The sequence below is a fragment of the Crocodylus porosus genome, unplaced genomic scaffold (genome assembly GCF_001723895.1).
Source record: "Crocodylus porosus isolate Cpor-Errol unplaced genomic scaffold, CroPor_comp1, whole genome shotgun sequence".
Taxonomy (NCBI): Eukaryota; Metazoa; Chordata; order Crocodylia; family Crocodylidae; genus Crocodylus; species Crocodylus porosus.
In genome coordinates, this window is record NW_017728924.1 from 13,369,124 (window position 1) to 13,388,470 (window position 19,347).

Below are 19,347 nucleotides of genomic sequence, written 5' to 3' on the forward strand. Positions count from 1 at the left end.
CAGCTGGTTGGCCAGCTCCTGTGTGGCCCAGAGAGGGAAATGGGCTGTCCTTGCCCACTCCCCCAGCCCTGCTCCTGGGAGGTGGTGTTCTGTCCCCGCCTGCCTGCACATACCCCCTAGGGCTCTCCCAAGTACTTCTGGGGGTATGTGTACCCCCGGTTGACAACCCCTGATTGGGATATTTCCATGGACCTCAGTGGCCTTTGTAGCAGTTCTAAGATACTGGCGCTGTTAGGAAAAGAACACACAAGGTATCTATCAGAACAGATGGTTGTTATTTCTTGAAGCCAAATAAGGTGTGTAATTTGCTAGAATTTATTAATGTCAAATATTAAAATTTCAGTAGTGAAAATGGTTCAGGGGCTGGGGCACATGACTTTGAGAGAACTGTACTTATTTAGTCTGGACAAGAGAAGACTGAGAGGGGATTTAATACCAGCCTTCAAGTACCTGAAGGGAGGTTCAAATAGGGCAGAGCTGGACTGTTCTCAGCAGTGGCAGATGACAGAACAAGACACAACTGTCTCAGGTTGCAGCAAGGGAAGTTTAGGTTAGATGCAGTATAAGGAAAAACTTTCTTACATGGCGGGTAGAAAAGCGCTGGAACAGGTTAACCAGAGAGTTTGTGCACTCTCCATCTGTGGAGGTTTTTAAAACTCAGCTGCTTTGGAATACAGCCTGTGTACAAATGTGTATCTTGTACAAATCTAGTGCAAAGACAAAGTAATGTCTTTATAAACTATAAAATGGGACTGGAAGTTCTGTCTTGTGACTCCATTGTTAACAATGCACCACAAGACTTCCCTGAATTCCTGTTTTGATTACTAGAATGTATCTTTTTAGGGGAAAAAATCTAGTCTTGGTTTGAAAATTTCCTGTGATATCAAGAACCACAGTGCCTGGTCCAAGTTGTTCCAAGGGCTAATTATCCACATTATTAAACAAGAACTTATTTTTTTCCGGTCAGTATTTGTCTAGCTGTCAGTGCTTGATACACCTTTATCTGTTGCTTTGAAATCTCTGTTCCCTGTACAGGTACTTAGACTTATTAAATTCCACCCCTAAGCTTTGCTTTTATTAAGCTAAATGGATTGAGTCTTTTGGCACTGGGTTTGTTTTCCAATCTATGTCAACTGTATGGCTCTTTTCTCATCTCTTTCCAATTTCTCAACATACTTTTTGATTTGTGACACCATAACTGGGCACAGTATTCCAGTAGGAGTTATACCAGTGCCAAATACCCTGATAGAAAATATGTGGAAGAAACCAAAAAACAACTGCACACCAGAATGAACGCACAAACTTATCCAATTACCTGTGGGTGCACACTTCACACATGTCAGTCACTCCCTGTCCAATCCCTCACTTCTAATCCTCAAAGGAATTTACAAAACACCTTCCGTAGACAAACCTATAAACTTCATAAATCTACTGGATACAAAAAATCACGGATTCAATATCAGGGGCAATGCGTAGGGGGGTGCATGCAGGTGCATGTGCACCCCCAGCACGTGGCGGTGAACCCCCTGCAAAAAGGCACTGCTGGCAGTTCTGGCATCTGTGGGAGCTCCCCACTCACTGCCACCGGGCTTCTACCAGCGCTGCTGTGCCCCCTCAGCCGCTGGGGTCATTTCATGCTCAATGTAGACATTGGATTTATAATACATTACAACCTGCCTGATATCTGATTCACTGGGTACCTGCCTGACCTTACCATTTACACTTTTCTTCCCGCAGCTTCCTTCCCTCCCCTCCTTTTCTACCCTTTATTAGGTCTTCCTAATTTCTGGCTATTTACTGTTTTCACAGACTGCCTCTCTTTTATCTTGGAGAACTCAACTACAGTAGAGTCTCCCTTACTTGCCTTTGGCATTATTTCCTCCTCGTTTTCCCCCCCCCCCCTTTACTTCTCTACACGTTGTATTCCTAATTTCCACCTATTTACATTCTTACTGAAATCCTATCACACCTTTAGCTTCTTGCATTTCTTGGAGATCTCAGAACAGCAAAGACTCCCAGTACCTGAAGAAGGGTGCTTGTGCCTGAAAGTCTGCAAAGAGCTTCTTCCCAACTACTCAGTTGGTCTGATAAAAGAGATCACATCAACCCAAAGAAGCTTGCCTGCCCCGTGTGTGTGGATTTTTTTTTAACATAATGCGAGAATTAAATGTGTGTATGCATGGTTTTTTGGATTTTTTTTTTTAAGAATATAATTGAGCAATTAATTGAATCGCTGTATTGCTTAAGAGCATTTTGTGTCCTGCAGTATAATGGTGAGAACAGTTTTAAAATATGTTGCTACTTGGGAAATTTTATAATTGCTTGTGCAGAGATTTTGTTCCTCATTTCTGCAGGCTAGAGTACAGTGGGTGCTTGCGCCATCACTACAGTTTTGTCTCTCATGTTATCAGGGTTTACTGATTTGTTTGTCCAGTGTTAAACACCTGACACAGGATCATAGGGAGGATAAGAGGAAGTTCCTGCAGTCATTTAAACAGTTTTACATGTCTGAACAGTGTTGATCTTTCTTCCTGCACCGTGTGAAGACAGGTATATCTTTAGGCTGTTCTCAGCCTGTTTTATAGACTCAGTAATAAACTCTTCAGAGCATTTCTTCCCATGTGTTTCCACATTATTTAGCAAAATAAGGTTCTAGTTCTTATTGTGGCCATTCCATGTTATTGTAAGATAACATTAATATGTTGTTGTTCGTCTGAAGCCCCATTTAAAGAGGTGGGTTATAATACTAATGTTTCTTTCTGATAGTTCCTTATCCCTGGTGTCATTAGTAACTGTTTTTGTCTGCCTAAATTCCCACTGCTATTTCAATTGCATTCGAAGTTGTTCATTTTCTTCCTTGACCTTTGCAGAGTATTGCCGTGTGCATTTAAGTAGTTGTTGATTATCAGGTGTAATAGAACTAATTCATGTTTGTATTACACTAGTGTATGGAAGATTTTCCTATGAGTAGTTGATGTGTGTTCTTTGAAAAGCTATTTGTGATGAAAGGCATGATGTAAATGTAACAAAATAAAACAGTTTGAGATGGTGGGAAAGATGGTATTGAAGGTGACATCTCACTCCAATTAAGAGGATATAGCTTGTAACCTTAGCAAGGAAGTTTTCCCAAGGGATAATATACATGAAGAAACAGTCTTTCAGCTTTGAAATCTTGTTGTGTAATGATTTACTTTACTCAGAAATATGCCTTTGTTAAGTATGGTGGGGGGTTTTCTCATGTTTATATTTAATTCATGTTAGTGCTAAGGAGCTACATAAATCTCAAGGTGAGAATAAATCTTCTAAATGTTAATTTGGTTCTTAGTGTTTGGGATGCTCTGAATTTTTCCTCAAGAAATTCATAACTGTTACAGCCTGTGGCCCTCAGCAAGACGCGAGTACACTTTAGGTCCCTCATATCTCATTTTGAGCAGACAGAGCTTCAGAGACACTAGTACATGGTAGGAAAAATGCAAATGCATCAAAAGCAGTATCTTCCAAGAAAACTATTGTGAGACAAGCACGTTTGAGTGATGGCATGTTGTTTTTAATCAAATGTGAAGACTGAACCAACTGTTTATTAAAAGTAATCTGAGATCTTCAAACCAATAATAGAGTAAATATGAATTAAAACATTACAAATGTAGCAAACATTATCAATTGCACACATGCTTTTGAAACTTTTACCCTTAAGTCCCATTTTCAAAAGTGAGGTAGGCTGTTAAAAGTATATGCTAAGTGAAGGGGTCTTAGGTTCTTACGTTAGTTCTGAAAATCTCTGAAGTTCTTAGTTTTAATATGGAGTTTTAAATTGTTTTACCAGCAGATTATAGGAAAGAAAGGACGTGTGGGTATTTTTTTTGGAAAGGACCCATAACATACTTGGTTTCAGTTCTTTTCTTTCTCCTCATAGGTAGAACTGCGTTCTGTACAACTAAAATCAGGTTTGTGTTTTCTCCATGTTACTGATAAAGGTCCTTTTCCTGTTAGGATTATATCATCTTTGTTGATAAGTAGAGCTTGATGAAAAATCAATAACACAAGATGCTAAAAATATTTTAAAGTACTGCTAAGATTTCTAACCTCATCTAAGGATAGTCTGTAAGCAAGGATCATGGAAATGTTTGTGAGTTGTTGGGGTTTGGTTTTTTTGCGGGGGGAGTTGTTTTTTGCTCCAAACTTGGGAGGAGGGATAAAGATTGAATATGAAATGGCACTTTTTAAACAAGCAAACAAAAAATTGCCAAAAAATACTCTGTTCTTCACTCCTGTTAGACCCATACATTGTATTTGGGCCATGTGTGGATCTACCATTTAATGTCAGTGAGTGTGGGGGAGAAATAATGTAGAATATTCTGCTTGCCAGCTTCACTAATCAGCTAAGAGAATAATTGTACCTTTAGTCTAGCTAATATTTTCCTTTAATGTTGGTTGAGTTGATTAATGATAAATGAAGAACAATGCCCTGCCATCTGAGGCTTCCCAAATGAGAGCAAAGAGAATATGGGACATAAAAGTAACTAGGCCAGTGATTAAATGAAATAAAAATTATCATTACAGTAACACAAACTGATCTGTAAATTGTTGAATCATTACAGCCGTAAAAACAAGGTTATGCAATGTTAGCATATTGTTCAGTGTAAGACCAAGAAAATCACCTGGGAGTGCTGTTGATGGGAGAAAAATATCTATCTTTTTGCATATTTTAGAGCAGGGGCAAGCAATTATTTCAGCTGGAGGGCTGCGTAATGAGTTTTGGTGAGCTGTCAAGGACTGCAAGAGTAGCCCCACCCCTTGACAGGCGCCCTGCCCACAGTCATTATCTCGGGACCAGAAGTCCCTCCCCTTGCCTCCAGAAGTACTCCTTTTGGGAAGAGGATTTGCTGTCTTGGAAGTAGGAAAAAAGCAAATTATATACTAAAAATCAAACATTGACAATAACATATTTTAATTTTTTGTTTAAAAAAATATTTTGTCCTGATTTATGTGTATTTGTGTTGCGTATATAGAGGTGATTGCATAATACCTCAAAATGACGTCTTACTCTTATATATTGCGGGGAGTGTGGTGGGGGAGGTGTAAATGGATATAGGATTTGTTGGGGGCAGTGTGTGGGGGTGGGTGGGTTTGTGGGGTTTGTGGGAGTGGTTGGTGGGAATGTGTGGGTGGGAATGGTGTTTGTAGGGTGTGTGCGGGGGGGAGGGAGGCTGGATGTGTGGGGGAGGTGCGTGTGTGTGTGTGAGGTGTATGCTCATAGTTGTGAGTAGAACTTCCCCCCCAGAGGTACATGGATATGTGTTTCGGAAGGAGGGTGTGAGTGGGTGTGGTTTTGTGGGGTGTGTGATTGTGTGGGGGAGGTTGTGGTTGTGAAGTTTGTGGGGGAGGGTTTGTGGGTATGGTGGGGTCTGCATGGGAGCTCTCTGTGTGCATCCCCCTGAGCTGGTCAGCACCCACCCCTCAAAAGCCCAGAGCCTGCACACCCTGTGGCGCCTCCCCACCACTGCCAACAGTGCAGTCTCAGCCCTGCCCCATGTCCACTCTGGACCGACCCTGGCAGGAGTGGATCAGTTGGACCATCTGTGCGCACAGTCCTGACCCCAGCCTGCTGCGCTCCTGTTCTGCACTGACTGCCTGTGGCGTGTCCTGCCTCCCCATGGGCACAAAGCGGGGCTGGGATGTCTCTGCGGCTGGACTGCCTTTCCTAGGCAGCCCAGGCAGCAGTGGCTCCTTCCAACTGCCACTGCTGGTCCCGGCCCTGCAGTACTGGTGGGGATCTGCACTCATAGTCCCAACCTGGTCCATCCTGCACCTGCCTCAGACTCACCTGTGCTGAGCAACAGTGACAGCTGGGTAGAAACTGTTGCTCATTGTTGGGGAAAAGTGCCCCCTCCCCCTCGCCCCTGTTGGGCTCTTCCTGCTGCAGCCACCCAGAGCCCATGCAGGGTTGCCCTCTGGCTGTTCTGCACTGTCACCACTGTCCCACTGAGCAGCCCAGAGGCAGCAGTGATGGTGGCGGAGATGCAGGGCAGCCTGGCATGGGCTCCGGGCGGCTGCAGCACTAAGGGCTCGGCAGCGACAAAGGTGAAGGGCTGCTTTTCCCCCATGCTGAGTAACAGTATCTGCCTGGCTGCCACTGCTGCTCAGCTCAGGTGAGTCCAGAGTAGGCTTGGGGCAGGGCGGACCTATGCACAGGGGTCCCCACTGGTACCATGGGGCTGGGGCCAGGGGTGGCGGCAGCCAGAAGGAGCCACCACTGCCTGGGCTGCCTAGAAAGGCATTCTCGCTGCAGAGCCCCCCAGCCCCACCGCATGCCCAGGGGGTGGCAGGATGCACTATGGCTGGATGGTGCCTGGGCCAGGTGGTACCAAGGGCCCCGCTGCAGGCCAGACAAAGACCCTCAGGCCATATTTTGCCCACCCTTGTTTTAAGGGATTAGATGTGTCCTTAGATGTCAAATCTGTTTATTTGGTAAATTGGGTTAATTTAATGAACAGTTTAAAAAAGAGAGAAGATCACTTGAGAGCACTTTTTTCTTTACTGTGTAAAATTTTAAAAAAACCCAACCCAAAACAGTCCACTCATTTCTCTCTCGAATATGGAACTGAGTTCTGTATTCTGTCTTAATGCCATGATCAGCTGAAACTGTGATCAACAGTAATCCCATGGTACTAACCACACAAATGTTTTAGAAAGAAGTAACATTAAATCAAGATGTTTCCCATGTTGTCTTAACACTCTCTAATGTACTTAGGTATTTTCCAGCACTTAGTTAATACTTGCAGCTAATTCCCTGGGGGTCAGATATGGCCAAGGGAAGTATGCTGTGGTTGCACTGCTGCAGTGCTTCTGGCTGCTGTCAGTTATTGATTTTATTGAATGCTTACAGTTGTCTGTATGCTTTAAAAAAACACTGTGCAAACTCTGACTCATTTAACATTGCAGTAAAATTCCACAGTTGTCACAATGTGGAATGAATCTGTCTTGGGAATTTATGTTATTAGAAAAGAAAGAAAATCTCCAAATTTCACAATGGAAGACATGGAGACAATGTAGAAAAATAATGAAATACCCTGTTGAGCAATATCTTTATTCTTAGCAAATATCCTTCTTTGTGAGCACTGTTACACACATTCGAATTGCAGTCCATATTAAAATGGAGACTGTGATTACGTGCAAAGACCTATATTACGGTCCTGTAGTAAGCCATCAATCTCATAAAAGCAAGGGTACTCCTCATAAAAGCTGCTTGTTTTAAGCCTATCATATTTAAATACTTAAGGGTTCCCTGTTTTCTTGGTTAGCAAGCGTTTACATTATTTCTTTTCATAGTTTGCTATAGGGATGCACCAATTAAAGATTTTCTTGGCCAATACCGATATCTGATTATTAACCAACCATATTGTCCAATGCCAATCTGATAACCGCCGTACAAACCAAACATAAATGTTTTGGAGGGTTTTTTTGCTGTGCTTCAGCAGCCTTCTGTCACATTAGTCAATGTCGCAGCAGCAGGTGTGCTTGAACTAAAGCTCATTGAATGAGTTTTAGTTCAAGCACTGCTGCCACCATTTTTAAGTATGGAGATGCATTTAAACAGAGCAGACCCAGGTGGGGCGAGGGAGGATGCGAGCTGCTCTCTGTGGGCTCAGGGCTCTCAGCTCTGCTCCCTTTGCCCTGGGAGCCCCAAGCCAGCTGCATGCCCCCTGCCCGCCCAGCAGTGGGGGGGGAACAACTTGCTGCCCCCACTGCTGCTAGGTGGGCAGGAGATGCATGGCCAGTGTGGGGCTCCTGAGGCAAAGGCAGCAGAGCAGATAGCCCCGAGCCCACAGTGAGCAGCCCGCATTTGTCCTGTGCACAAATCTGGGGGGGAGCATACTCCCCATCCCATGCATCCCCCGGGGTATTTGCACAGTAGGGTTGAGCAAAGCTACGGTAGCTGATTAGATTTGGAGGAGATTTGGGCCGAATCAGTGGCTGAATCTCTGAATCTGAATCGAATTAGGAGACCCCTTAATCTTTCTGAGTTGAATCAGAAGCCTCCGAATCAATTTGGAGATTCAGCCATAGACTACACATGCAGGCACTAGCCAGTGCCGGCAGAGCAGTTGAGGGAGCAGCCAGACAAGCCCCAGCTTGAGCCAGCAGCCCCAGGAGAAGCTGCAGCTTGTTTGGCTGCTCATTCAGCTGCCCTCCTTCCCCCCCTGCCAGGGCAAGGCAGGCAGTGCTGGCAGCCCCGGGAGAAGCCATGCAGGCTGAGGGGGAGTGATTGGGACCTGGAGGAAACGAACAGGGGCTTCTCCCAGTTCAATCCCCCAGCTCCCTGATTGTTCTTCCCAGTCCCTGAGGCTTCTCCTGGGGCTGCCAGCACTGCCTGCCTCACCCTGGCAGTGGAGGAGTTGAAGAAGCTACCTTTTTTTCTGAGACTGCTGGCTCAAGCTGAGGTTCGTCCGGCTGCTCCCACCGACACTGCCTGCCTGTATAGTCTATGGCCAAATAAGATTTGGTGCCAAATATCTTTAGATTCATCAGAATCAAATTGGGACAGTGATTCGAATCACCAAATCGAATCACTGTCCTTCCAAATCGCTGAATCTGAAGCAAATACTTTCCACTTCGCACAGGCCTAGTGCACAGTGGTTGGGAGCCACCCCCTCCCCACATCTCTTGGATGAGCTGCCCATGACTTCATCCTGCCCCTCACCGCAGCCCTGAGTCCCACGCACACCCTGGCTGGGTGGTGTCCCCAGACCTTGCCCCACTCCTTCCCTTGCTGTGGGGGTGTCGATCTGTCCCACCACCCCCTGCCCCTTCCCTTCCCCATGCCCCTTCTCCTCCTCAGACTTACCTGCAAGGAGCTGCTCTCCACGGTGCTCAACTGTATTCCTGGCCACATGCATGCATGTGGCGTCACACATGCACATGGAGCCCCCTGTGTCTTACTCCCAGCAGCCCCAAGCAGGACCCCTTGCAGGCTAGAAATGCTGCCCACCTGAAAAGGGAACCCAGGCATCTGGGAGCCCTGTCCCCATAGGGAAGAGGGAACCCAGGTGTCCTGGGCTCTGGCCAGAAGGCATAATTATTAGTAAACATTTCAACTACAATGGCCAAAAAAGGCTAGTAGTCAATAATGTCATTTCCTCATTTACCAGTGTCGGTTTGATAGGCAACTGATATATCGGTGCACCTCTAGTTTCCTCTTATGTAAAAATAAAATTTGGTGAAATTCTGTGATTTATCAAAATGGGTATTGGTGCCACTGAATGGTCAGAAATGGTTGAATAAATGTGTAGTGAATGTTGTGAAAGTATAAAGCTGCTAGCTAGTATAAGTACATCGCCATTTGGGGAGCACATCTTCCAGGAATGTACGTGCCTTGCGGAAAGGCATCCCACTTACAGGGCACTGAGCAATAATTCTCCTTTTTTGGTGAAAAAATCTGCAGCTATCAAGCTTGATCTTCACTTAGCACTATCCACTCCTATTCCTTCCTCTGTTGTATCTCACTGCCATAGGCCTGTCCCTCAAGTCAAATCCATATGGCAGACTCAAATCATTTCACTGAAACGATTGACGTAAACCAACTGTACAGTTGGGATAGACAACCATGTCTGTTCCAGCCATACGGTTGGTCCAGTAACAGTACCCACAAGAATTCTTGCCTCTCATTTTAAATGAGCTTTTAAAATCTGTTCCACATCAGAGATTTTTAAAAATATAAATCGTATATACCACAAAACTTGATGTATCGGATGTCCGGTATTTGGAATCTTACTGTGCCAGGTGATGTGATTCATCAGGCTTACAGCTGCCATACCAAATAGCATTAGTTAAGAGCTGATCTTAAACAAATATATAGGAGCTGACAATGTAGGGGTATAACATTGTTTGCAAGATGGTCTGAACAAGTAGAGTATGTTTTGTTAGTTCTCCCTTTGCATTGGTATTGTTTTTCCATTGCCTGATTTTTAGAAATATTCTAGCTTTTGCCAGTACATATCCTTGTCCTGTCTCTTTAATTACACTTGATCTTATTTTACTTTTTTTTTTGTTATGTTCTTGCTTAACATTTCATGGTACAGTTTTAAATTTCTGGATACCTTTAGTTTTTCTAGTGTGTGGGGGAGAGGGGAATCTCTGCCTACTCCTTTAACTGACACTGAACATGAGTATCTCTGCTCCTTCAGATCAGATCAATTTTTTAAAGCTGATTAATATAGTGGGATGATGGCAGCAATATGTGGCATTTCAATTTGTTATCCACTCATGTTAAAGAGCATTTATTCAAATTTATAACATTGTTACACTAATTTAGGTTAATTACGCCACAAACAATATGAGCAGGAGCAATTGGGCTATTTTTAAGCAATCTGAAATGTCATTTGACAATAGAATTAATTTGCAAACTTTGAAGTAATGGCAACAATCTCTGCACTCAAAGCCTAATGTCATGGGGGCAGACTGTTACTATCATCTTGATCTTTCGGAAGCAATGTGTTTTAATAACACGGTTTTCTTGCACCTGCTTGTTTACTGTGCATAGTTATATATCCTAACATGCTGAAATGTTTAGTGTAAACATCTTGGCATCTTGTACAACCCTGTTTCACTCATGACTGTTGCAGATTAGTTTTTGGAACAAAATGCTGGGCTTTGACACATTTGCTCAGCAATACCTTATTTAATTTTCTCTGTTTCAATGACAGGAACACAGGCTAAAGATCTTCTCTCTGTTGGCCACACACATGAGCAGGGAGAATCACTTATAAATCTCTCAATGCTTAGCTTTCTTAGCTATTTATCAGCTAAATTACGGAAGATCATCTGCTGCTCGGGTCTCATGATTCCTTTCTGTCTTTTTATCTAGGTCGTTCCCTAGGTCATTGAGTGCAGAGAACAAGATCTGACTACAGAGCTTCTATTCCTCCAGTTAAATTAGGGCCTTTTCTAGTATGCTTTCTATTTTTTATAACAAGCTGCATCAGCCCAACTACAAAATCTTCTTGCCTTTCATTTATACTAGTGATTGATAATAAAAATGTTTATGTTATCTACTCATTCATCCCAAAACATTACAAGCTGGAGGGAAAGAGATGGGGAGAACTTTGCAATGCTGAACAACAGTGAACTTAAGTTACTAGGCACTCATACTCCAAATGACATGACATGACATGAAGATATGGCTGTACAAGAGACAGGTAGATGGTCCAGTGAAAGATATAGGGGAGAAGGAACCAACAGATGGAGAAGAGAGGCTAGAGACATGCAAGATGTCATGAGAAAAAACTTGAAGCAGAGAATGAGGACACAGTAACAAGGCATTGGAGTATGGAGAAAATTACAACAAATATATAGTGAGAGACAGTTGTGAAGTGGGGAAAATGCTTTTTTGGTATTTTAGGATCATCTCTAGACTGGAAGTCTTCAGCAATTGAAGAATCAGTGAAATGGTGACCAGAGCAAGTGTTGCAACTGAACAACTGGCTATTTATAGTCAGATTTAATTTTAAACTTGACTAAAACAATATTTTGTTGAAGTTAGAGAAGCTCTTTAAAAAGTCTGTCATGTTGGATAAAGTCTTAGTACTCTTCATCCATGAATTGAATATTAAGAGCTGTCTATCTTTATGATTTCCTCAGAGGTTGCAGAGCAAAGCCAGGAAGAAAGAGCAGATATAATGTCTCTGACATTTCAGAATTTCTGAGTGAGAGCAAACAGGAAACCACTTCAGGTTTCTCTCTAGATGGTACAGAACCCAATCAAATGAAAAAATTCTTCCCAGGTCACCTTGACAGGTGAGCTTCCACTGAAAGCAATGGGTTGTGTAGTGTGTTTGCTGCTTTTTGATATATCAGTAAGGCCTAAGGAGATGTGTGGGGCATTATTTTAACTTGGGAATAATAAGAAGTGCAAGTCTACTCTTTGTGGTTTTACTGGAGGATTTGTATCATGCCTGTAGGGACGTAATGTGTATAAACTTTCTTTCCCTTATATGAGGAGTAAGTTAACACAACCAAAGGCTGTTTTAAGCAGTCCAGATAATAGTAACTTCTACCAGTAATGTTTTTCTGACCTAGTCTGTTTGTTTTAATCTTGCCCATTTTCCAATTGCCTATACTACTTGCCAGGAAAAATAACAATTAACATATAAACGTAAGCAGAAAATATAAGCTTGGATAAGGGCAAGCCTCTGTCATATAACATACAGGTGCAAAAGATGTACAACCCTATTTTTTTTTCTCTGCCCACCTGTCTTGCTTACAGTTTGCCCTATGTCATGCATTTTCAAGAAAACCATGAGCAAAACTGACCAAATAGGTATTTGTGTGGAAACATCAACTTTTACAGTTCCTGATTTCTTGTATGTGATTAGTCAGTTGTGCAGCTGTTAAAATATTGTGTAGAAAGCCAAAAGTTTTAATTAATTTTTTTGAACTGGTGCAGCAGTGAAAAGATGTAAAGAGACTTTTATGAGTCCTCAAGGCCTGTTGGAAGTGTCTTTATATTTTAAAAAGAGATGGGTAAAATACTTTTTTTTTAGTGATTCAGATGCCTTAAAAATGCTAAAGCTATAAATAGGCTGTTCACACAAGACTTGAAATGGGTCCTTGGCAACTGACAGGAGCAGTTTTAGACTATCAGTGCTTTACATATGTTTTCATGGATAATATACTCTGGGAATTCATATTTTTTGTAATTTGACTTCTGGCAAATGTCAGACACACTTCCCTTTCCTGCAAGGCCTACTCCTTTACTTAAAGAACTGTTTTCTCTCTTGGCATCCTTTTTTGCCTAGATGTCTTCCTGTCCTCAAGTCTGTTTTTAATGCATCTACAAGCTAATTTATTTTGGGTTCCTTGTTTGTTTTTCTAGCCCATGCGTCACTAAATTTAAATGACATTCTTAGGCGACATTGGTTAGTCTGAGATCCCCTTAATTCAGTGGTTCTCAACCTTTTTAGACTCAAGACATCCCTGGATATACTTGAGGCACCCCTCAGCAAATACCCACTCTTAGTTTTTACCCTTAGTTTTTGTAATTTACAAAAGAAAAACACTTTTATTTTTTAAGAATTCAGAAAGACTACAACAATGGTTTCTATTTGAAATCTGTTTATCTTATGAATTATGCGTATAAGCCTAATAGTGCTAATGTGTGGCATCCCATAGCATCTCTCAGTTCTTTGAGATTCCCCAAAAATCTTAAGGCACCCCAGTTCTGGAGTATACTTCCCCCTTCCCCCCCCAAATAAATATCAAAATCCCTTAGTTTGACTAGTATGTGTAGACTTCATCTCATGCAAAATGTATCTTTTAGTGCAACATTGGGCTGTGTTTATAAAATTGAGTCTTTAACCGGAAACAAGATGAATTAAAAATAGAACGTTGTACTACATTGCTCTGTTGGGAGTTGGACAACTAACTGCTAATAGTGTCTTAGGCCCTAAACCCACATAAAGTGCCATATAGGTACTGTTGTATACTTATTCACATGGATACACTGTTTGGTAATACTGTTGAAACTTTCAGATTTCTCAAATAATTTTTTCCATGTCAGCTACAGCTGTTGCATTTTAAAATGGTAACTTGTACAGAGAGCTCTCATGAGTTTAATGCTACAACAAATCATGCAATAACTTGGAAATGCTCAAAATGAGCATTTTAAAAAGTTGCTAAAGGAATAACACTTTCCTGTTTGCTTTTTCAATTCTTCCCTTATTTATGAACTATTATTTGTTTTTGTGCATCAGAGCAGTAGTCCTGGTAACTTACCCTACTGGAGTTGGCTGCCACATCATAGATGTCTGGGTTTTATGTATTAATATTACATTATTTCCAACAACTCCTATCTGAACCAAAATGTTTGTTGTTACTGATTTTCATTCCTCCTACCACACATCACTGTGCACTAAATCAGTGTTTGAATTAGTATTCAGGAGTCTACCAAGTTCTCTGTACTGTTCAAATTTGTCACAGTTCAATTTTTGACATTCTAGCAGGTGGTAATATAGTTCAATTTATTTGTCTGTAAAAGCACATACTCAGTTACTTTCCTATTCTCCTTTGAACCTGGTAAAGAAACAGTGAAATGAATTTTTGATAAATGGGGACTTGCTAATTAGATAAATAATGGTACTAGATTAATGGCTAGCTCTTACTTAATTTAAAATACTATGTAGTAAAACAACTATCTCTCTATGGTATCACTGAAGGTTGAAATCCAATCTCCAGGCTGAAGAACTCTTTTATTTTTTTTAAAAAGTGCTCTGCATCTACCATTATTAAATATTATGACTGTCTTATGCAGACTATAAAATTGTAGAATGAATATGAATAGTCATGTTCCCACTTTCTTTGTAGGTTTTTTTTAAGATATTTTTCTCTTGTCGTCACGTAAGTTTTTTCTTCCTAGGGCGCCAATGCCTCTGCTTTGGAGAAAGAGATTGGTCCGGAACAGTTTCCTGTGAATGAACATTATTTTGGCTTGGTAAACGTGAGTGACTTTTTACTTTTTTGTGCACTATTTTCTGTTTTGGTCCTTCAGAAAATGACTGGATTTTCTTTGAGAACCTTATCTGTGGGTAGGTTTGGCACAAAGTGAGAATCTACTTAAACATATCTGTAATCTGCTTGCAACATTTTATATTTTCATTATTAAAATATTTATTTTAAGTTCTTATTTTGCTGTATTTTGAGTAAAAAGTCTAAGAGAAGGACTCAGACTTGAGCATGTTTTAAATATAGGATCATAGTAATCAGAACTGGAAAAGGTCCATTAAATTATGTATTAAATGTGATTTAAGATCTATCTTGGACATTAAAAATTGCCTAACTTACAATATAGCCACTAAATTAAGAATTCTGAAGCAAATGCAACATTATAATAGTCCTGTTGTTTAGGACAGGGGTTGGTGACACACAGCTCACAGGCCACTGGATCTGGCCAGCAGAGTCCTCTGGCTCTGCCTAGTCTGGGGCTGGGTAACGAGAGGCTGTGACTGCACTGCTGCCATTTCTCTGTCTGCAACATGGGTGCAGTTTCCAGCCAGTGGGGAACTGAGCTGAGGCTGGCTGTGCCTGGGCTACAGCTGGGGAGGAGGGAAGGGTGGCAGCAGTGTAGACAGCTGCCTGGCCTGGATGCATCTTCCCACTGGCTGGAAGCTGCAGTCACTCCTCAGCCAAGGAACAGGGGGTCTGGGAAAAGTGGTGATGGCACTGGTGCAGGTCCCAGCTGCCTGGCTGTGATGTGGGTGCAGGCAAACCCTACTTGCTGCTGACGTGCCAGCAAAGCCACCTGATCTGTGCTGGACTGCATCCTGGTTGCTCCAGTCCGTGGCTTGAAAGGTTGCCAGCCCCTGGCTTAGGACGTCAGACTAGTGCTTTCAGATTGAGAAAGCAAGTATTGTACCTGATCTGTAGCATCCTTTTATTAATGACAGGACATAGGAAATGAAAACACATATAATGATCACTAGGTGTAATTCATTTTTAAGGCAGAAGTACCCCTTCTGCCACTAATGGGTATTTCACATCAAAACTGAAGAACAAACTGAAAGTATTTTTGAATACAGTTAATGGACCTATTAAAATACAGTTTGTATAGGGCTCCATGTCTACAACCAAGTTTGATTTAATTGATTTTCATTTCATCTCTAGAAGATCATGTTCTCAGAAACTAAACAGTCTAAACACACTGACTCATCTTCCTTACGTGTCATATTAACTGCTGTCCCAAGCCTGCCGAGATTTGTGTCGTAATGGGAAAAATGGAAGGCATGTTCAATTACAACATAAATAGCAAAGCTATGGATAGTTTGAAGAAAAAATAGCATTCTAAAAATAACAACAAAAATAATGGTTTCACACACACACACACACACACACACACACACACACACACACACACACACACACACACACACACACACACACACACACACACACACACACTCACTCTCTGTTCACAAGGACACAGATGGCCAATATTACTATACTTAATTTCCTGTCATAAATTCTTTGGGCTCTCACTTTTCCATCCAACTCCATTGCCAGTACCCTAATTTTCTTCCTCCCAGTCTATTTCCAGCCCTCACAATATACTTTGAAATCAGCCAGATCAGCAAAGAGATACATACAGATCAGTTTTAGCCCCCTTTCTAAAACATAACATTTTCAATTTTAAAAACTTTTGTCTTGAAAATGCAGCCTATGAGAACCCTTTGATGGTGGGAAATGTAAAAGTACTTTAAACTGAATTAAATTTCAAGAAGGTGAGAGCTAAATATCTTTACAAATTTTGTTTCAGTGAAAGAGTTGTGTGGTTTTTTTGGGGGGGGAGGATTGTTTCTTTTTTTCTTTTTTTAATAGTTAAAATAATTTCAAGCTATTTACTAGCCTGAGTTCTCCCATCACATTTGCCTACATTTTAAAAAACTCTCTGTGCTGTCACTTTGTAAAAACATTTTTCTATAGTGAAAGAAGAAACATTGAAATTTGGATACAGAGTGCTGGTAGCTGTCAACCTGGCCAAACAGTAGAAACCCAGCTAATTTGTAATATATAAATGTTGGTTTTGGAGAGTGCTAGTCTGTAATACAGATAAGTACAAAGTCGGTAGCTGTGGGTCTTGGACCCTGGGGTGATATTCTGGCCCTGCTGAAGTCAGTAGGTGTTTTGTCGGTGACTTCTGTGGAGCCAAGATTTCATTCTTGGTTTGGTTTTACTTTTGGCTTTGAGGCTTCAATATAATATTTGAGGTATGTACGTCTTGCTTTAATGAAGTATCCAGCATGTTTTTAGATGCAATATAATTAAACTACAAACAAAAGGCAGATAAGTGATTGGAGGAAAAATATATGTTAATATCCAATAATCATCTTAAGTAGTTGCTAGTAACAGAGCGTATTTTTAAAAGTAGGAACATGTAGGTTTGTTCAGTTTTGGTTTGGTTTGGTTTTAAGTTGATTGTTTCATCGTATTCCTTAGGAGACTATTACAGTTACACAACCCTTTACATCCTGCTCATACAAAGCTTCTTTGTTAGTTTTTCCTTATTGTGCTTTTTGGTTTTGGATCTCTCAGTTCAACTCATTCTTTCTGTCCTGGATATTTATATCCTTTAAATGTTTGCAGACCTGTATAAGGTGTTTTTGTGTTTCTCTCCTAACTACACTGCATATTTTTACTCTTTCCCCAATCTCCTATCATTCTTGTTTCTCTTTGTTGAACAATTTCTCTTCCTTTCACCTTCATGCCTTGGAAATGTGCATCAAATTGAGGCAGTATGCTCATGGTAGTGGTCTATTTATTCCATTCTCTTGTGAGTCCTGTGGGTGAACCGTCCAAAATCCAAGTTGCATATTTGCTTTCTTGTTGTAACACAAACTTTAGTGCCTACTATATCATGTCTCCCTTCAGCAAAGCTCATTTCTAGGTTTCCACTTTCCATTAAATTAATCTGAGTTTTCTTTTCTTCTGAAAGTATTACTCACCTGTTCTGCTAAAAGGAGTCTTGTTTTTTTTCTCTGCCAGTGTTTTTAATTACTCCAGGTCCTATTTCTCTGTTCTTACTGGTGCTGGCAACTCTTGCCAGTTGTATCTTCCACAAATTATGCTAATGTGATGTATTTTCAGTCTTGTGTATCAGTTAATAAAGATGTGGCTTAGCCTGACTTGCACATTTGTTTTGGTCATGTAAACAGCAGTTCTAAACATTGTTTCCTTTTTTTATTTGCATAAGCTTCAGTTTGAATAAAGTATATAAGGCTGTAACCTTTTGAGCTGTATGAATTAAACTCTGATTTTGTATTTGCCTACTCAGCAAGTTGGCTATCAGTGTTCAATCCCCTGCTACAGTAATTATATAAAATTCTGGTGAGCACTGGTAGCCATGTTCTCAGAGTACCACTTAATGCCATTATCAGTATTCTACACTCAGATCATCTGTATGTTAATTTTGTATGTTAAAATATTTCCCTCAGAATGCTCTTGAGATGCAGCATCTTATTACAGGAGGATGCTGGGGAATGGCAGACCTGGAATCACTGCTGGCTCCTTTGCAGTAGCAGTATTGTACAATCTAGCCATTGTAAAATAAATGGCATGTGCTACCATAAACATAAGAATCCAAAGCAACAAAAACCGGCTTTTTCATGTAGCTGTATAAAAGCATCCAATTTTCATGGGTTAAACATTTCTCCTTGTTAGGCAATCTGGGATCTTTTACATCTGAGACATTGCTTACCATCATTACTGTCCTTTTCTCTGTAATGACATATGGCCTTCAGATAAGGCAAATGTAAACCAGCTGTTTTCTAGATAGTTCCACATAATACTTCTGCCAGTGTTTCACTGCAAAAGGATGCATGTACTGTGACATATTGTACAATAGTATTAAAAGAGGTTTTGGTGTCCAGTGAAGGCAAGACAAAGCTCTCTGAGTAAATCTTTTATTAGATCAACTCAAATAGTTAGAAAAAAATCTTAGCAAGTTTTCGGGCACAAACACCTTTCTTCAGGCTGAGGAAGCATCTGCAGATGGTCTGTGCTCTTCCTGCTAAGAAGGATTTTTCGAACCATTTGAGTTGGTCTAATAAAAGATTTACGCAAAGAACCTTGTCTACCAATGTCTTTAGACCAGGGGTGTCCAGTCTTTTTGAATATGGGGCCGGATCACGAACTTTTTATCACCCAGTGGGCTGGCAAGAGTGGGAGTTCACGCAGCCTGTCCAGTCTGGGTTCAGGGGTCAGGGGTTGCTGCCTGACCCCACCATGTCCTCCCTGCCACCTAGGCGGCCTCGAGGATGCTCCCACGCCTGTGCACCTGGGCTCAGCAGCCAGGGGGATGTGTGGGGACTCTACAGGGGGTGCGGGATGTGCAGGAACACCCCTACTTTCTCTCTCCGAGGGCAGCACGAGCCCAAGCGGCAGGGGTCCCTCCCTCCCCGAGGCCTGCGACTCACCACCCCAGCACGATGTCTGTGGGTGCAGGGGGATGCGGGGAGGCCTGAGCAGCACCAGCTTCCCACCCTGACAGCCACAGCAGCAGCAGCAGCATCTCACGCAGGCCTGGCTGCAGCTTCCCTCCAGGCCAGCATCCATGCCCCCTGCACCCGCCTGCCCACTGCACTGCAACCTGCTGCAGCCGGCAGGGACTGACTGGTGAAGGGCGGGGCTGATATGCAAATGAGGAAGGGAGAGACAGAGCTAGGAACAAACCCTGCAGTGTGGGGGAGGGGAGGAGCTGGCATGCAAATGAGGGAGGGAGGGGTGGGGCGCGGAAGTGGCACAATGAAATGAGGGGGGAGGGGGGGAGCAGCACGCCATCGGCAATGTCAGGCTGACGCGGTG

General features: G+C 42.0%; 1 protein-coding gene across 2 annotated transcripts in view; it reads left to right on the forward strand.

Annotated features, from left to right (window-relative positions):
* LOC109313687 (ubiquitin carboxyl-terminal hydrolase 12) overlaps positions 1-19,347 on the forward strand; it is a 52,050-nt gene that overhangs the window by 16,102 nt on the left and 16,601 nt on the right. For both annotated transcript variants that reach the window (XM_019540363.1, XM_019540365.1), the window contains exon 2: positions 14,411-14,491. In XM_019540363.1, the coding sequence (XP_019395908.1) occupies positions 14,411-14,491 (81 nt within the window). The remainder of the gene's footprint in view (positions 1-14,410; positions 14,492-19,347) is intronic.